The 17,944-nt window shown below is 35.1% G+C and overlaps 2 protein-coding genes across 4 annotated transcripts; both read right to left on the minus strand.

The window, feature by feature from the left end:
* Nucleotides 1-2,509: 2,509 nt before the first annotated feature.
* On the minus strand, nucleotides 2,510-7,261 carry LOC106672333. The gene is made up of 5 exons (XM_014403679.2): nucleotides 6,782-7,261; nucleotides 3,382-3,564; nucleotides 3,140-3,320; nucleotides 2,913-3,079; nucleotides 2,510-2,846 (listed from the first exon to the last, which is right to left on the minus strand). The coding sequence occupies exons 1-5, from the start codon at nucleotides 6,964-6,966 to the stop codon at nucleotides 2,696-2,698; spliced, it is 867 nt and encodes a 288-aa protein (XP_014259165.1). The 5' UTR covers nucleotides 6,967-7,261; the 3' UTR covers nucleotides 2,510-2,695.
* A 1,501-nt stretch (nucleotides 7,262-8,762) lies between these two features.
* LOC106672388 (vacuolar protein sorting-associated protein 18 homolog) lies at nucleotides 8,763-17,065 on the minus strand. Of its 3 annotated transcripts, none has more exons than XM_014403773.2 (20): nucleotides 16,803-17,065; nucleotides 13,176-13,332; nucleotides 12,975-13,120; nucleotides 12,730-12,915; nucleotides 12,478-12,673; nucleotides 12,273-12,394; nucleotides 12,015-12,194; nucleotides 11,832-11,948; nucleotides 11,536-11,760; nucleotides 11,285-11,461; nucleotides 11,076-11,220; nucleotides 10,816-10,985; nucleotides 10,614-10,749; nucleotides 10,340-10,558; nucleotides 10,123-10,280; nucleotides 9,961-10,058; nucleotides 9,722-9,890; nucleotides 9,551-9,657; nucleotides 9,287-9,481; nucleotides 8,763-9,041 (listed from the first exon to the last, which is right to left on the minus strand). In XM_014403773.2, the coding sequence occupies exons 1-19, from the start codon at nucleotides 16,875-16,877 to the stop codon at nucleotides 9,418-9,420; spliced, it is 2,847 nt and encodes a 948-aa protein (XP_014259259.1). In that variant the 5' UTR covers nucleotides 16,878-17,065; the 3' UTR covers nucleotides 8,763-9,041; nucleotides 9,287-9,417. The 3 variants fall into 3 exon arrangements, with proteins under 3 accessions (XP_014259259.1, XP_014259260.1, XP_014259261.1); XM_014403774.2 differs by lacking the exon at nucleotides 16,803-17,065 and adding an exon at nucleotides 16,362-16,552; XM_014403775.2 differs by lacking the exon at nucleotides 12,975-13,120 and having other exon boundaries at nucleotides 16,803-17,061.
* Between the last annotated feature and the right edge of the window lie 879 nt (nucleotides 17,066-17,944).

The raw sequence follows: 17,944 nt of genomic DNA on the forward strand, positions 1-17,944 counted from the left end.
TCCGAAATCGAGCCATTATTACACAAATCCCAAATAAGACCAATAGTTGAATATTCCCCTGCTGTTTGGTCTACTTACTATCAATGCCACATTAATTTAATAAAAAGAGCACAGATTCTGCCGTGCAGTTAATACGGATTTTTAAAACACTATCAAAATTCTTCCTTTGGGGAGGCTAAGCACTTGCGATTTTCAGACGTCGCGACTGAACAGTGGACGCGCGCACTACGATTAGAGTACCAAAATGGATCTCATCCAGATTGGTTATGCAGTCGCTTTGTGCTTGTTTTCAGGTAAAAAAGAAAACAGGAAAGAAAATATTGGGTGCATCCCCCTCATTAGCAATTTTATAAAAAACATCATTTGAGGGAACACCCCAAGAAATTTTTCGGATACTATAGAATGAGTGCGTGTAGTTTTGATCAATTACTTCAAATTGTACCTCCAAGGATGACCTATAAGAACACAAAGTGAAGACCTTGTATACACCTCACGAATGTCTTTCTGTAATATGACCAATCGCTGCCCCAGGTGCGCGCAAGGTCATCCATTTCTGTGATTCCCTGTGCATTTGTTTGTTCGTTTGCATTCTATTAAGTTAAGAGTGAACGGAACCGACAGTATGCAGTATGTTGTTTGTTCACCTGTGTTGTGCATTAGCGCACTGTGTAAGCTCGGTGTTTTTCTTCTGTGGGCGCTTAAGTTTCCAGTCCTCCAGTCGTACGTTATTCGACTCACCGATTTCGCCACCTTCAGACTCTTTTTTTCTATAGGTACGGGGTCAATGGCCCCTGGCAAAAAGGAGTTGAGTACTTTGAAGCCAAGAGGTCTGTGACGCGGAAAAACGTCCTTAGGAGAGCTGCCCCATCAACACAGCCTCAAGGGCAATTACGGTGGTAAAGTCGATCGTAGTAGTGCCCTGTCAGACATTGGGAAAGAAAACAAAATTATCCTTGTCTGGATACCAGGGCACACAGGGCAGAGAGACAATGAAGAGACCGATAAATTGGCCAAGGAAGTTAGATGAGGACACCTATTGGCCCTGAACCCTTAATGGCATACCAAACTGCCGAAAATCATACATTGGATTAAAAAAAAGTCCTCTGTTCAATGGGAATGTAGCCCAGGATGCAGGCGGCAACGTTAATCGAAGGACTATCGCAGAATTACGAAAACTAGGACGTGTTAGAACTAGAATAATATAACCAAAACTTCACTCCACATATACCACCCAAAGACCCAAGACCGCGAAATGCCGAAACGCGCCTGTATTATCAAAAATCAGCGAAGATAGGCAGACCAAGATGATAAGTAACTATCAAACAATAGTTTTATCACCCCGCAGACCGCAGGAGGGAATCTCACTACTAGTTGGACTGCTAACTGGACACTGCAGATTCCGGAGGTATTTGTATAGACTCGGAGTCGCAGACACAAGTCGGTGCAGGTGTTACCAAGAATAAGGGACATCGGAACCATATCCTTTGCTAGTGCGAAGTCTTTTGTAGGCTCAGATTCCTACTCCCGGAAGAGAAATGGCCTCCTAAACACGGAAAGCTCTAGTAAAAAAGTTAATGAGGAGCTCTAGACAACAATGGTGGTGTACAATAGACCAACACTGGTCGCGGTGTGAAAGTCGTAAAGAGGCCGGTTCCTGCTATAATCTATTATCTAATCTATCTGTGGTTGTACGAAAATCTTCTGTTATTTCTTAGTAAGCAATAAAAAAAGGATCTTTGGACTTACTACTCAAAACTTTAGAAATATAATTCTGCTTGTGTATTAAGTGATTACAATCTTAGCCGTTGTCGACCAAGAATATTTGCTTTGGGCGATCATCAGCTGAAGGAAAATCGATGAGACTCATCTGACGGTCACAGTTCAGTATTGATGAATTATTAATAAAACCTGTTGAGGAAATTCCAACTGCCGTTAACCGGTCAGAAATTTCCTCGAAAAAAGGAATCACAATGTTCCCGTTTTCCTTTTCATATAATTTGTTTAATCTTAATAAAAATAACAGTAAAGTATTTGCTTTATTATCTTCAATGCTTATGTATGTTCAATGATAAATTAGAAGTAATGTGAAAACGAAATCTGTTCTGTTGACATACAATTTATTTACACATCTTACTACTGTCGACAGCAATGTCTTGGTAATTTTTAGATTTCTTTATTCCATAATATGAATTGTTATTTTTGTCACTGGAACTTCATATTTATTCGGTCGTTTTTTGTTTGCTAAACAACCCGATTTGTTATTTGATAGTACCCTATCATCTTGGTCTATCTATCCTCACTGATTTTTGTTGGTACCAACCAAACATCAGCGAAGATAGGGGAAGATGGTAATTTACGATCAAACCCCGCAGACCACAAGAGGAAATTTCACAATTTACCTGATTTGTACATTCGTCAAAGAGTTTTTCCATTTAACGAACTACAAACCCAAATCAAATAGAGAAAAATATTTTATTCAATTTAAAATGAATTAATACACAATAACATGTTTTATAATTATAGTAATATTTAATAGTAACGTAGGTTTCATAAAATAGGAATGAAATTTTCTTCGAGAAAGACTGAAACGGTTTGACGGACCGAGGGTTCGTTCTGCGGGAAGGGATGAGGGTTGAATTGAACAATACGGGCACTGATATCTCGATGAAGATTTCTTTCGAAGAGTCGTCCGTTTCTAAGGTGGTATCGCTTCCGCGTCGTCCAGCGTATGAAGCCAGTTGAAAATCATCATGTTCCTATCGTATTTTGACAAAGGTTTTCCTCTCTCCCTCTCGACGTCGGATAAGGTGAGAGTTAAGTTAATGCCTCTGTGTTTCCCCACGGATCTGGAAAAAAACAGGGTTCAAATCCGTCGCTGGGTTCGTTCGTATTATCCTTATCTAAATCTTTACCTGATGACAGAATCCGGCGCTGGCACAGACAGCCTGTTGGCAGAAGGTGTGGTCGCGGCAGCCGCAGCGACGGCTTCCAGCCGATCCAAGTTGAATTCTGATTGCGAAAGCCTTTCCAAAGCTTTGTAAGTAGTCAACAACCTCCGCCTTATGTAATTCTGCCGGACCTGGAACAAAGGGCAGGTTGATGCCAGATCTTTAAAAAAATCGAATAAAAACACGCTTACTTTCTTGTTGACCGATCTGACCAGATCGGCGGGCGTGAGTGCCAGATGCGGTGCAGAAGGCCTCCCGTGAGGTGAAGGAAGCTGAGAAGTCACGTCGCCTACAGCGACCCACGTACTGCAAGATCTGGAGCTAGCGTCCAGCCTTCCGCCGCCTACCATGTAGCTGTACTTTTGTGCACTGCTGCGTGTACAATGGATTCAGTCAGTACAGTGAAACGTTAGCATTTGATGATGCGAGTTACCTTAGCGCGATGTCGGAAACAGCAGATCTGAGATGGTCGGGATTGCCGGGTGGAGACGGTAGCTGTGATATGTCGGAGGTGCTGAAGGATTTTTGGAGGCCTAAAGCCGAACTCAGCGCTCCGCAGCTTTTTATCACTTCGTTCTCTTCCTCAAACCATAATATTTCAGGTATATCCGCCGGCCTGAAAACCAAGTAAATGTACTGATACATGTAGCTCCGTCCGTCGATGTCATCAAAAATCAGTATATTTGTGTTCAGAGTACAACACTTCTGAAAGTAGCGCGATAGCTAAAAATAAAGGTAGCAAAGGAGGGAAATAATTATCGACAAAGTTACAATCTTTCGACTCTCTAACGGATCTAAAATCTAAAAACGGAAGTACATACGGTATTTTGTCTCTAGATTTAAACATTTACATACACACTGAAACACTGAAGCGCGCATTTGAGAGTTGTGCTTATTAAATTTCAATGGAAAATAAAGACATAACTATCGTGTCAGAAGGCCAAACTACCACTGGACTCGAACATCATCAGATCGAGGATTGCAGATTTCAGAACCACAAAAACAGACTCACCATCCATCTAGAGTGGGGAACCAAGGGAAATGAAGAAGTAGCGGATGCCCACGATAAGAAAGAGCTACCTCTAACAGAACACAAACCTTCCATCAGTCATTTATATGAAAGAAGAACGGAGTGAAAAATAATAAGCGAAAATGCCCGCCAGACAATGCAAGATGCAAGATTTAAAACGAAAACAAAACCGTGCAAGAAATACAGTCGATGCGACTCTAACTGAAATACAAGTAAAACAATTCCTGTCATATAAAGGAGGGCATAACATCCAACTACAAACGAGGCGGTTGAACCACTTTTTTTCCAAATTATTCTCAAACTTACCCTTAGTATACCCAGAGAACTTTCACTGTAACTAAAGGACGAGATACTCTTGAAGATCGAGCGAAAGAGAAATCTCGGAACCGTAAAGTAATTTGTTAAAATTAATTAATCTTTCATATCTTCTATTTCCTTTACATTTCATGTAACGTTTTTTGGTTCTTAAAACAATGGACATAGTTTAAACAAAAACCAACCCAAGTCAACAGAGCAATTTAATTTTTCTAGAATCATAGTTGTAATTTAAAAATTGTATTTTTATGGCGTATAAATTGGCCAAAGTTTAAGTTGTTTGGAATGGCGTGAGAAATTTTCACTTAGGATTGCTTTGTTAATAGGAAAAGACTATTTTTATTAGTATAAGACGTTTGAACTTTGCAATCGGCTTTTATTAATTGCATGTGAAAACTCTAATTAGAAAGCTCTCTTTTCGCAATGGACTCTTGCAAAATGCCAAGGTAAAAAAAGGCACTTTCTTGAAGGTTTAAAGTAAAATAAAAAATGTGTTTTGAGTTTCTTTGCACCTTTCCTTACATGAATAATACCTAGATGAAACTTGCTATATTTGAGTAAAATTTCAACTCTTAAAAAAAAAAACGCATACAATGATTGAAATTGGAAACGAGGGTATTTCAACCCTAGAGATAATATGAACCTTCTGGGTACCGGATTCGACGCTAGATTCGAACCCGGGACCTCACAGTGACGAGCGCCGAGTCAACGCCTAAAGCGTTGTGACCTCCAACGCCCCCAAGAAAATATTCACTACCGCTCCTTCTACTGGTATAGTATCACAAATGTTTTGTGCAAAAATATCAACGGGTTCTTTTTCGAACGATGTCAACACAAGAAAAAATACGTCAGATCAAAGCATAATCTATTGTGTACGTACACGTTTTACAACACATCATAAAATTATATTGAGTTGTAAAATATCCAAGTTGATCCGGTCATACTGAAAATAAGGTAACGTTTTGATGAAAATTTTGATAATATTTTTGGAATTCGTTTCCTATTCTATTTTCCGGTGTTAATCCATTGGTTTTATTTTTATGTTCATAATGTGAATTTTTTTACATGAAATCCCTTAAATGAAAAATTAGGTGGAAGTACGGAATTCGGATGATATTTTGGATCGGTGAAGAAGGAAATTATAGCATGTGAAACCGACCGTTTGGAAAATTCAAAATTGATGACACAAGCCTACATAGGGTGTGAGGTTCAGGGCGACAATTTGCTGTAAACGGAAACTACCATTGAGCCCTATCTTACAAATAATCATTCGTCAACTGTTAAACGAACTAGTTTTATCACAGCCGGGTGCCGATTGCAAGACAGGAAAAGTGAAAAAGACCCGCAGATACAGATAGAATTTATAGACGAGCCAACTCGCTTCGGAACTCAAGTCCGAGTCAAAGATTCATTACAATAATTGTCACCTACGTCGAAAACTAGATTCGTTGTCATCGCGGCATATATTTGAAAAGTGTCTATGGTTTTTATGAATATTGCTGTCATTATTGCACTTTTTGAAACGACTGCATATTATGTAAAAGTTCGAATCCCGCTCGTGATACTAGCTTTTTCATCTCAACCGAGACCTTACAAAAAAAGAATAATTAATTGAAATTATGTATAAGGTTTTCGTGAAAGGGAGGACAATTTTCTTTCAACAAAATCCAAATCAAAAATGAGCTTCTCACTATCTAATGGAATCGAGCTTCCACCGCCTAGTCCTGACAGCTCCTTCATACTACCTCGATCAGCCGCACTTCATTAAAAGAATCGTACATTACAAGACGTAAATTCTGATGTAAAATATTCGAGATGGACTGCCACGCATCTTAAGGCCGGTGTAATTTCAAGATTTAAAATATAAACTAAATTTCAATTCTTTAACTAACTTCAAATTCTTTATCTAAAAAGTGAAATCTTATTTTAATTTGTCTTCTTATCAATTTTTAGTTTAAGTTTTTTTTGTGTTTAAATTATAGGATTATTTTTGAGAAGGTAAAATCTCATTACCGACCGTTTGAACGGTTGAACTGAATCAGTAAATTTCAATTGTTAAATGACAAATTGCGTGTATTATCGCATAAATTTTGTTCCTATCAATAAAATAGTCATAAATGTGTTTGTTTAGTCTATTTTCCCATCTGATAATAAAATTGGAAATTATAGTTATCTTCGTAATTAAAGGTAACATTTCCAATATTTTCTTTCTACGATGTATGTATATGTAATTATAAGCATTGTACAAGCTGCCAATCTCTGCTCCTTGTACCTTACTTCAATACTAACTGTAATTAGTGAATTTTCTTGTCAAACCAAGAATAGACTGTGAGTTAAATATAGATAATTAATTAGCTAGCTTTTCATTTTTTCCATTTTCGGTGTAGTGTAATTTTGTAAAATAATTGTCTAAGGAGTGATTTATTATAATGGCAACGTGTCATTGATTGAATAGAAATGTAAAATGTTTAAACTGTAAGAAAAGTACCTTTGTGGCCTTATATCGGGGTTAGGGCTAGGGCCCCGGATGAAATGCAGGCCCTTTTTATCGGATGAGACTGAGGAGACGGAGAAGAGAGAGAGATCCGTGGTGACAGATTCGTGGGATGGAGACCTCAGCATACGGCAGCCGATTGTTACAACTGGTGTCTGTGGGGTGGGAGCTCCAGCCATTCTGGAAACATGGGGGTTGTCCTACCCACGTTCCGAGCCGTGTGGGTGTAATCGTAAGGGGTCGATATTGCCGGGAGGGAGCCGCTTTTCGACGAGTGTCCGAGTGCCCAGTATTCCTCTTTACCGCCAGTCTTCGCCTCTTTGTTCAAATTGGGGAGAAAAATAAAGACAAATCCCATGGAGTTCGAGGATGTGCGATACCAGGAGGAAGGAATTCAGCGGAATGAGAAATTGTCCAAAAGGCGACCCAAAAATCCAATGCAAAAGATGAAACATTACGTACATCGAGTTCTGCGTTACAAACGCACATGTGAAGATGGCTGGAAAGATGTTATTTTTTTTATTAAAGATGTTATTTTGAAACTGTAATTTGTTCTACTACGATTTCATTCCCATTTCACCAAGTCAGAATTTCGTCTCCACCCCGCTTCCCTCTGATCAAAGGCAAACAAGAAATTACGGCCAGAATCAATCCCTCTCAAAAAGTCATGAGTTCGCCATTCCGAATTTTTTTTTCTTTTTTACAAAAAAAGCAATTTGAAACTTGAAATCGTCGTACAATCGTTCACGAAGAGGTTAAATTTAGAATTTTATTTTTTGTCAGAATATTAAATCTTAACAAACTTTCACAGACGAAATTCTGTATTTCAAACGTGCAACAATACTATTTGTCTTGTTACATCGAGACTATTGATGAATTAAGAAAGTCGAACCACATAAATTGTCATCTTTTCATAGTTTTATTTATATAAACTTAATTGACTGACATTTTAAAAAATCGCATTACGGCTAGTTTTGATTTATTTCTCGATTCAGGTTCATTTTTCTTTCTTTTTTCGTTTGCAATTGCTTTTTTATCGGCTTCTTTCCCAAGTTCTAAACCTAATTTTGTGATACCTCTGCATTTGTTTTTTGGACCACGATTTTCCTTGATCCCTCGCATCTTTTTTAAGTTTAAAGTATCATTTTAACGCTAATTTTTGTTTTCAGATTTCAAAATCAGTCCCATAGCTGATCATTTGAAAAAAGAATCGGTATTAAAATTTTCCTATAGAAGTAACTGATATCAAATTTAAATTGGCACCTTTACACAATCTAAATAATAAATTAATAAAATAGCTGGAATCAATTCAACAGGTTGACTACTTTTGTCTAAAAAGTAGGTTGACTACTTAAGTCCGGCATGCAGATTAAAGGTTGCCCCATATGTCCCACCTAATTGAAGAATGAATTTCCTTGGCTCCATGTAGAGTGTGTAGTGCCACCCCTTATTAAAATTGTGCTTAAGCATGGCAACGAGTATCTGGGTCCTCGATTGGAAGCAAACTACTAACTGTGTTGTTTTATTTTATGTATTAATGATAGTATTGTGCCCTAATGTGTGTTGAGACTGAATGTATTTACTAGTGTGAATGTGCAGTGTGAGAGTCGATGGTGGCATATTGAGTTCATTGACCTCAATTGTGTTATATTATAGGATGTGTAAAGGATGATGGAGAAGTATAGAGTACTCCACCAACCTAAGTGGGTATGTAAATAGTAAAGAATGTTTAAGAGTGAGAGCGTGTTGGGGCCTGACATAACCCAGAGCCCAACCTCGGAGGCTGGTTGGATAGGACTGAGGTCTGAATCTGAACCCATGCTCGCTAATAACTTACTTTTACTCTCCAGGCGTCACACATTTACCCCAGAGTACTTGATATTCCTCGGGACGGAATTAATTTCCCAATGAATACCATTATTATTATAGTATATTTTAATTTCAAATAGTTAAGGAACAAAATAAAACCAACCAATTAAAATGTATTAAGTTAATTTATTGTTATAATATTTTATATTTTATGCACCACAACACACATTATCTCAGAGATCCACGAGCTTTATAGTTGGTAAGGAATCTTGTGTATAAGAATAGTTCACCAATATATAAACAATTAATAAATAATGCAAAAATTTGTTGACTAACTAGTGAAAAACCTGAAATTTTCAGAAAAATCTGTACATACACAGTAGAGTGGAGAGAACATTCCAAATGAAATGGGAGACACTCTGACTCTGACACCTCCCATCATGACCTAGTAAACGAGAGAGTAATAAATTAATTTTTTAAAATATAAATCACGTCATATTAGCTTTAGCTTGTAATTGTTTGCAACTATATTTCATAAATCAATTACTTTTACATGCAGATCCTACATTGGAAAATAATTCAACAATGTTTATATTCCATAAAAATTAGGGATCAAATAAATCACATCATTTATTTACAATACAGTAATTTTACAGGAAAATTAAATAAATACTAACAATTTGCTCTTACATGTTGTTAATTAAATAGTAAATTGACTTGCTGTAGTATTTTATGTAAATAATAACATATAAATAATATTGATTTCAAATTAGAGTATTTAATTTGGAGTGATTTGCAAACTCTTGTTGATTATCTTTTAATCATTCCCATTCTTTCTTCAGTCGCTCGTAATCTTCATCTTTTATAAAAGGCACATCAATTAAACTAGAAAAATAAATAAATAAATAAATAAAGATGTAAATTTTAAAAAACAAGTCAATGGTGTGAACTGACTCAATCATGATATCACCACAATAAAGACACTGTGCTGCCAGAATGGAGTCGATCTGAGCCCTGACTTTTTCTTTTTCTATTGTTCTCGTTTGAGAGCTCTCTTGCCTCTGTCAAATTTGTTAAATAAATAAATCATTGTTCAATTGAATAATAATTAATTGAAGTAATTACACGTAGACTTTGAAGCGACTCCTGTTGCTTCTGTGGTAACAGAGGTTTTAATTCTGTTACAAGGCAGTCGAAGTGGAAGAAATGTCCACATGGAAAAGCATAAAACGGTCGCATCAGAAGCTGAAGTTTGCATATGAAGCAGTTTGTATTCCATTTGATAATTGTGTGCCTGAAAATTGAAAAGTTACATCGAAACGCCGCTCGCACTAAATTAGAAACGGATGTTTTTTTATCAAAACCTTGTTCTAAATGATTGTATTTCATTTCGTACAACTTCTGCAGATTTTGTGGCATCTTGCATTTCCTCTTTCAGATCTTCTATGCGCTGGTTATACTCCTATAAAAAAATTGTAAAAAAATTTAAAAGGTTCTCAATAAGAGTAGCTTTTCAATATACATACTTGTAAGGAAGAGCAAATTGCATCTTTGAAATAATCAATTGTAGGATAATTGGGAAAAAATGGTAATATATCTTCTATTTTAATGAGATCGCATTGTTTGAGAAAATTCATCACTTGGGATATGTTGCCCTCTTTTTCTTGCATCACTACATGCTTGGCTGGAAATCAAGCATAAAATAAAGTGATAAGAATGACTGAAGTGTAACTTTAGGCATACCGATGCTCAGCCAAAGTTTCCGTTGAAGGCTAGGAGAACAATGACTCGACTGGACGGTCTGCACAGCGAGCTGGGAACTGACAGAGAGGGCGAGCTCGACCGCAGATTCCCAAAGACCCAAAAGCGACGAGAGCTTGACGCAGGCCTCTTTCCTATCGAATTGACGACATAGCCGAATACCATACCTCACATCGTAGTTTACCATACTCAGTTCTTCACCTGTATACATAAACCGTACTTAAATTTTAACAGTTGTGATTGAGATTTGTCAGACCTTGTAATTTGAGATAGGTCATCAATTTTTCTGGGCTGTACTTGACCAACAGGAAAAGCAGAAAATTGTGTATCGCTTGTTCTTGGCAGTTCAATTCGTTAGTGCAAAATTCAAGATATTTGATCATTTCATATGGCTACAAATAAATAATGATCACAATTATTTGAAAAAAATATTTTGTAAGAATTTTGTTGAAACTTACTCGGGTGCTAGATTCAGCGATTAAAGAAGGTAGAATAAGAATCGGGTCTAAATCTTTACCCATCATCCTTAGTGCAGCTAAAGTTTTAGTCGGCTCCTCTTGCAATAGGCTTGGGATGTACTGATACCAGAGTTTCTTGTTTCGGTGTTGTAGGTTCAAAACTTCCAAAGCTACAATATTTTTATTTATTTATTATTTATTATATATATATAAAATTATTATTATTATTTTTATTGCATACTCAATATCGACTTACATACCTTTAAAGCATTCTCCTTGGTTAATGTGATGACTCACAACCTTATCATAATCACCAGTGGCCTTTGCGATTTTAATCATATTTTCTTGATCGCCATGACTAAACATTAGACCGTATATCGCCTGTCTGTTTTTAAGAATGCATTCCTTCAATACAAAAATGACAATGATTACGGCTAAATTACAATTAAGTACACATGGTTGAATTTACTTGAGAAGATTCAAGCAGAAGAAATTCATCTAATTCCTGTTGAATTTGAGAATACTGTATAGTGTTGTCTTTCCCTTTGGTTTTGAGTTCACCGAGTTGACTTAAAAGCAATTCTATCACCCATAAAACAAGCATTGTCATTTGGGCTTTATCACCCTGATTTAAACCTAATAATTTCTATTGGGAAAAAAAATGTATAGGTAAATATGTATATGTACATAGTTTATTTTGAAAAAAAAAAAAGTAACAACCTTTTTCAAAAATAATTTTAGTGCCTCGTTGTTTTCAACTTCTAAAAATTTAAGAGCAATTTTTTCAAAAGACGCTTGCGTTTCTGCGTAAAACACTGCACTTATGTCATATTCTTTTCGAGCAAAGTGGTAATCTGCTTGCATTCTTAAAACTTTGTCTTTCTTGAAGACATCCCCTTTGCAAAACTTCTTCGCTATTTCGTATTCACCTTTCTCTGCATAAATCTAAACAAAAATTAACACAAAAAGAGATGAGTAATTGAAAAATATTGAAAAAGAATATTGTATTCAATTACCAGCCAGACGTGTCTATCTTCCTCATGAACATCGTACATGAAAATAGCTCTTTGTGCGTATAGCCAAATCTTACCAGTTACCAAATCCCGACATATATTCACCAAGGGCCCATAAATCTGGAAAAATGAAAAATTCAATATCCAAATTTATTTCTAAAAGTTTCACCAGCACAATTATATTACCTCACTGAAATAATCTTTAAAAACAACATTTTCCGATAAAAGTGAAATCCCTTCAATCCGATCGGCGTAGAGAAGGAGAATGTGAAACTCTGTTTTGAGAAATGATACGGGCGATTCTTCTGTAGGAAAGCTGTACATTTTATTTCTTGAAAGAAGTTTCAACGGAGAACTGTGATTTATCTATAATTATTGCATAGATGTAAATAATCAAATTCCAATTATTGAATTAAATTAAACTGTTTATCACATTTTTATTACCTCGACACAAAATATTCCAAGACTCGTTTGCCAACAGAGAGAATTAGGAACTGCCCTAGCATGAGTTCTGTAAAGCTGGAGCCTAGACGTCTCAAGTTTTCCTGGTAAATACTGTACACTTTCTGTGAAACCATAAATTATAATTTTGTATTTGTTTCCTTTTAAATTTAATTCTTCAGAGCCAGTTGATAGCTTTTTGAAGTACCTTGAACAGTCGATGAGATGTACTGGTTGAAAAGGGGTTGTAATAACGGCCGGTCATCAATGTTGTTCACTTTTCCCACATAATGGTATAAAAATTCTTGTGTAGACACAATCACAAAATAATGATCGGATTTCTCCATTTTGTGAAACTCAAGTCCTGTTATGACCTGGCCTTTCTTTTGGCCCATGTCAAAAACCTTAAAAATCAAAATTCAAATACTGATCTACCTAAATTTTATCTCGTATTACTTACACGTTTGCAATAAAGTTCACCGGATTGGAACCGAAAAGAATCCTGTTCCGGGTTTATTTGCATTTCATAAATTTCACCCTTCACCGTTCCAAGGAGAATAGGCCTTGTCGTCATGTCCGGTGCGATGCCTGAATTTGCAGGATGCCAGGCCACTGCAGTCACTTCATGGCCTTTCATTTTCCCAACCTTACAAGAACGGCTCAAGTCAAAGTCAAACAGTAAAAAATAAATACGTACAAACGTACAGGTTTTGGTTTATTATATTTTTTATTAAAGTATAGAAGCTCTGTTGAAAAGCTTATAAATAAATGCTCTCCAGTTGGGTCTAAAAACAAGCCGACTAATTTGACACCGGGAACGATCCTGTTCAAGTCGATTTCAGTTTTACTATCTAAAAACAAAATTGTATACCGAATAAGATAATTCAATTACGGCAATTTGATTACCTCCAGATTTCTGTCTCTGAAGATCGACTCTGAGAAGTACATTGTTGGACATGGCCAGAACCTTGAAGTCGTTTGATACGACCAAGTGTGTGATTCGATCGGGAGGATCAAACTTTGTTTTCACTTTTTGAAACATTGGTGGTTCATCGTCCTCAAACTAGAACAAAAATTACAATCTTATTCAAAAATTAATGGTACAAGCCTAAATCAAAATTGTGACATTGAAAATATCTTAATAACAATATAGTTATACAAAGAATAATAACTTTATTACAATACAATCACTTTATAGGATTTTGACCAAGCCTTGTTTTGTATTTTAATTTAAATAGGAATGTTTTAAGGAGAAAACCTGAAAAAGGTTTTGAAGGCATATAACAACTTTGGGCAATCAGCTAAAGAAAATTACTATAAAGAACAAAAATTTATTGGCATATGCCCAAGTTCTTATTTAGCCTTAAGAGGAATTTATTTAAAAAGAAATATTGCAGAAAGTATGTTAACCAAATAGCTACATAATAATGTTTAAGGTCTCTTTACTTATCTTCAACAACATTAAGAATTTTTTTATTAAAATCAGTAGCTCAAATAGAAAAAAATTATTTTATGTTAGCGCATGTCTAGGTAGAAATATTTCACATTTAACAATTTGAAACATCAGATTGACCACTTGGTTTAAGCATAGTATTCACAAGATGGGAAAGTGTTACTTAATAAATATCATTATAATTTAAAATAAATTATTATCACACTATATGACAGACGTTTTTACACTATGTACGTGTCTTGCAGCAAATATGGTTTCAGACATACTGCCTTTTTTCCTCCTAGTTTGAAATGGTCAATACCTTTGACTTTATTAAGTATGGAATGGAACTTGTTGAATCACTCATGAATTGTCTCTTCTATAGTTAGGAGTTGTAGTTCTTTGTGTATCTGGTTGTTCCTCACATACCACTTGGCATTTATTGCCATTCGAACTATTTTATTTTACAATACTTGCAGACACTTTATGCTGGATGAACATGATGCTCCCCATATAAAGGGCCCGGTCCTTATGATAGGTTTGTAAATTAGTGTAGTGAGTTCTCATCTTATCTTGGAGTTGCAGTTTATAATAGGATACGGCATATCCAAAGAAGCATATCCTTTGGTCACCTTTTTATTTATGAGGTACATCCAAGATAACCTTCTTTCCAGATTCAGATCCAGGTAACAGAGCTGTCAGGAGGATTTCACAAGATGTCATTTCTTTCAATTTGTAAGGCTGGTGGGTCGCATGGTCGTCACAGTGGAAAGTGCACTTTGACTAGTTTATATTCAGTTTCCAATAATCACAATAGTTGATATATCCTTTAAAGCATGCTGAACTGATTTTTGAATCTCTAACATATCATGATAGGAGGCATATATAACTGTGATGTCTGAGTAGAGTACTACATTTACACCAACTGGAAAGGGAAGGTCATACGTGTACAAATTAAACAGGGCTGGTGAGAGGACTGATCCTTATGGAGTGCCTTGATGGATGGAAGAAATAAGAACTAACTGAAGTCAAAATACTTAATAGTATTGGGCAATTCAATGACTGCTTACTTCATTTTAAAAAATGTTTTGTTTAATGAATAATCAATAGCATATCCAAAGTTGTGAGATCTTTTCAGATATTCCTTCTGCATTGTGTTTAAGACAATACTGAAATTTTCTGACTGATATTGAGAAAAAAAGAAGAAAATAGCAATTTACCATTTCGTCTTTGTAAAAACCAATTGATCGGATAACTTATCTACATTGTTGTAATTTGCACTGATAAATAAACAGAAATATTCGAGATAAAGTAAATTACTTTGAAGAAGAATTATTGAAATTTACAAAATGATCAGTAAAACCAAATTCAGAATAATTTATATTAAATTTATTAAATTTTGTGATTTGAATATGTCCCAATGTTATGAGTGGAAAGGGCACAAATCACCAACAGGTTATCAAAACTGTTCTCCAGCATTATACACTCAAAGACAAAAACTGGACACTCGTACTTTTATTGTTATACTGAAAAACAGTAGAACAATACCAGGTATTCAGTGATAGTTTAATTTATTTAGTGATGGATGTTTCAGGTTATGCATTGAATTTGGAGATATAACAACCAGCAATCAGTTGAGTTTGAGCAAATTGCCTCGTGGAAGAAAGAAAAGACCGAAAAAATTTAAATTTAAGTCATGAGTTTTAATAAAAAATATTTAATTACGGTGGTTTGAAAGAAAATTCACCAATACATGGGAAAATCATTTAGTGCTAGATTACAATTTAACTATTTATTATCTATTTTTGCTCTTAATGACACGTATTGAGCCTATTAAAATTATACAACAATTACAAATATACTAAGGAGAGCTAATATTATTAAGATTAATTACAAAACATATATAGTTAATTTAAGAAACAACTGAACTAGAATTACAATACAATAACAAATAATTGTATGAATTGTATGAATTATTAAATAAAACAGCTGTAAATATGTGCAGTTAATATAATTCAGAGAATACAAACAAAAAAAAAACACCTGAAAAAGATAATTGTTTAAAGTAGTGTTTTTTAAACCAAAAATTAAAATGAAAGTTCTAGAAGGTGACTTCTTAAAGGAAATTTAACCTTTTTCACATTGACCACCCACCCCCCAAAAAAAAATAATAGCTCAAGATCTACGAGTAGATTTGTAATGAAAACCTGGATAGTTGGAAAACAATGTTGGATAGGTGCGAAAGAGTTGAGAAAAAAATAATAGCTCAAGATCTACGAGTAGATTTGTAATGAAAACCTGGATAGTTGGAAAACAATGTTGGATAGGTGCGAAAGAGTTGAGAATCCGGCCATGGTTTATACGGTGTTTTTTTTTTCCATTTGGGGCATAGAATATGCTTGTGAAGTTAATGCATTCAATAAAGAGGCACCCTGTATAGTGCATACAATATAACAAACTCGTATGTTTACAAAATTTGAACATTTAATCTGAAAAAATATTTCTTCAAGCACAAGTATTTATTCCACATTTCAATTTTTGTTTTTGTACCTTCAAATTATACTTCAATCTCAAAACATTCAATTAGCACTGAGCATCGAGTGTATATATATATATTATTTATATTTTAATATAGAAAATTTGTTTATAACTGAGCTCACCTCTTTGACGAACATGTTTTCTCTACTTAGTACAGTTTGTCTTTATAATATATTAATTTATCATCACGATTTTTCTTTTAATTGCATGTAATAAAAACACTTTCACAGGATGAGAAAGTAATCAACTGAAAAGATAGTAAATGTTCGTATTGATCCATATCTCGGAGTCAAACTCGAAAGTTCAACCGATCAAAATATTTACGATTACAAATTATATATTAAAATATAATAATAGAAATAATATTAGGGGGATATTAACATAAACATCACGAAAAAATTTCTTGTAAGGTCGTTTTTTAACAGTCACGTAGCAATTCAATTTAAACTATAATTATTTAATTGCACATATCCTGGCGAAATTCCATTTAAAAAATTTACAACAAAAAATTATCGCCAGATAAACAACAAAAAAACACGATAATTTTGGTAATTCCGTCTTACCGGGGAAGTGGGCGTTTTGTTCGACGAGACCATCGTCTGGAAATCGTTCTCGTACTGATCGAAGACCGAAGCCATTTCTTTTTGGCCAAATTGTCACTTTGAAGTTTGATGCTTGTTGACTGTTGTCGATTGTGACATTGGTGAAAAAATACGAACAATTATGTAAACATACTAAACATTAAAATAAGGTAACCACGGCTGTACCTCTTCCTGTCTTATCTGGCATTTTTTAGTAACAACTAACCAATGTTGCTAGCGATGTGGAATTGTGCAGAATTCTCCGGAATTAACACCCTTACGTACTAACGATTGTATTGTACGTTTAGCAGATGAACTTTTGGTACATTCGAATTTGATTAAACCCATAGGTATAAAGTATCCCAAAAAGTATTCCTAAATTCAGTTTTTCTTAAGATAGGATAATGAGTATCCTATAGCATAGTAACCTAGTAGTTCGTATACATATAGCATTATGTTGTGGTTAGACCGTTGGTAGTACGTTTCGAAGTACGGTACCACACAGTACAGACCCACCGGCCTTCTTCCTGTAACGTCCATAATCCTCGAAAGACTCGTTTTAAGCGATTAATCCTATCCTAGATACTCATAAAATAATTTCCTTTCACCAATTTGGCTTCCGTCTACATCAGTCTAAGGTTTCAGAGTTGTCGACACTATGTCGTCTGCTCTAGAGAACAAAATGAATTGCTTGGGTGCGTTCCTAGATGTTGCCCAGGCTTTTGGTAGGGTAATTTTCAGTATTAGAAATATCGAACCACTTTTTCACTCACGGACACTCAAGGTGTGATCTTGAAGAATAATGCAAATTCAGTTGGTACTGGCCAGCTTTCGACCTATTTTAAGTCATCATTATAGCGGTTCGTATGAAGTGTGAAATAGGGAAAATAAAAAGACCATCCCTAAAAAAAGGGCGTACAATCGCTTGTCCTGTTTGGTCGGGTATTAAAAAGCTCGTCAACACCCAAGGTACTGATGTTGCAACATCCATTCGAAAATAATATAAATTGTTTTAATGTTAATTTTTGTATAATAGTTTGTAAACACATATATAATAAAGGATGTTATTGCGTATTTTGTTTTAATCTTAATCATTGTGATCTTGAATCTGGAAGATATAATAA

Source organism: Cimex lectularius, unplaced genomic scaffold, assembly GCF_000648675.2.
Source record: "Cimex lectularius strain Harlan isolate CLEC.00 unplaced genomic scaffold, Clec_2.1 scaffold222, whole genome shotgun sequence".
NCBI lineage: Eukaryota > Metazoa > Arthropoda > Insecta > Hemiptera > Cimicidae > Cimex > Cimex lectularius.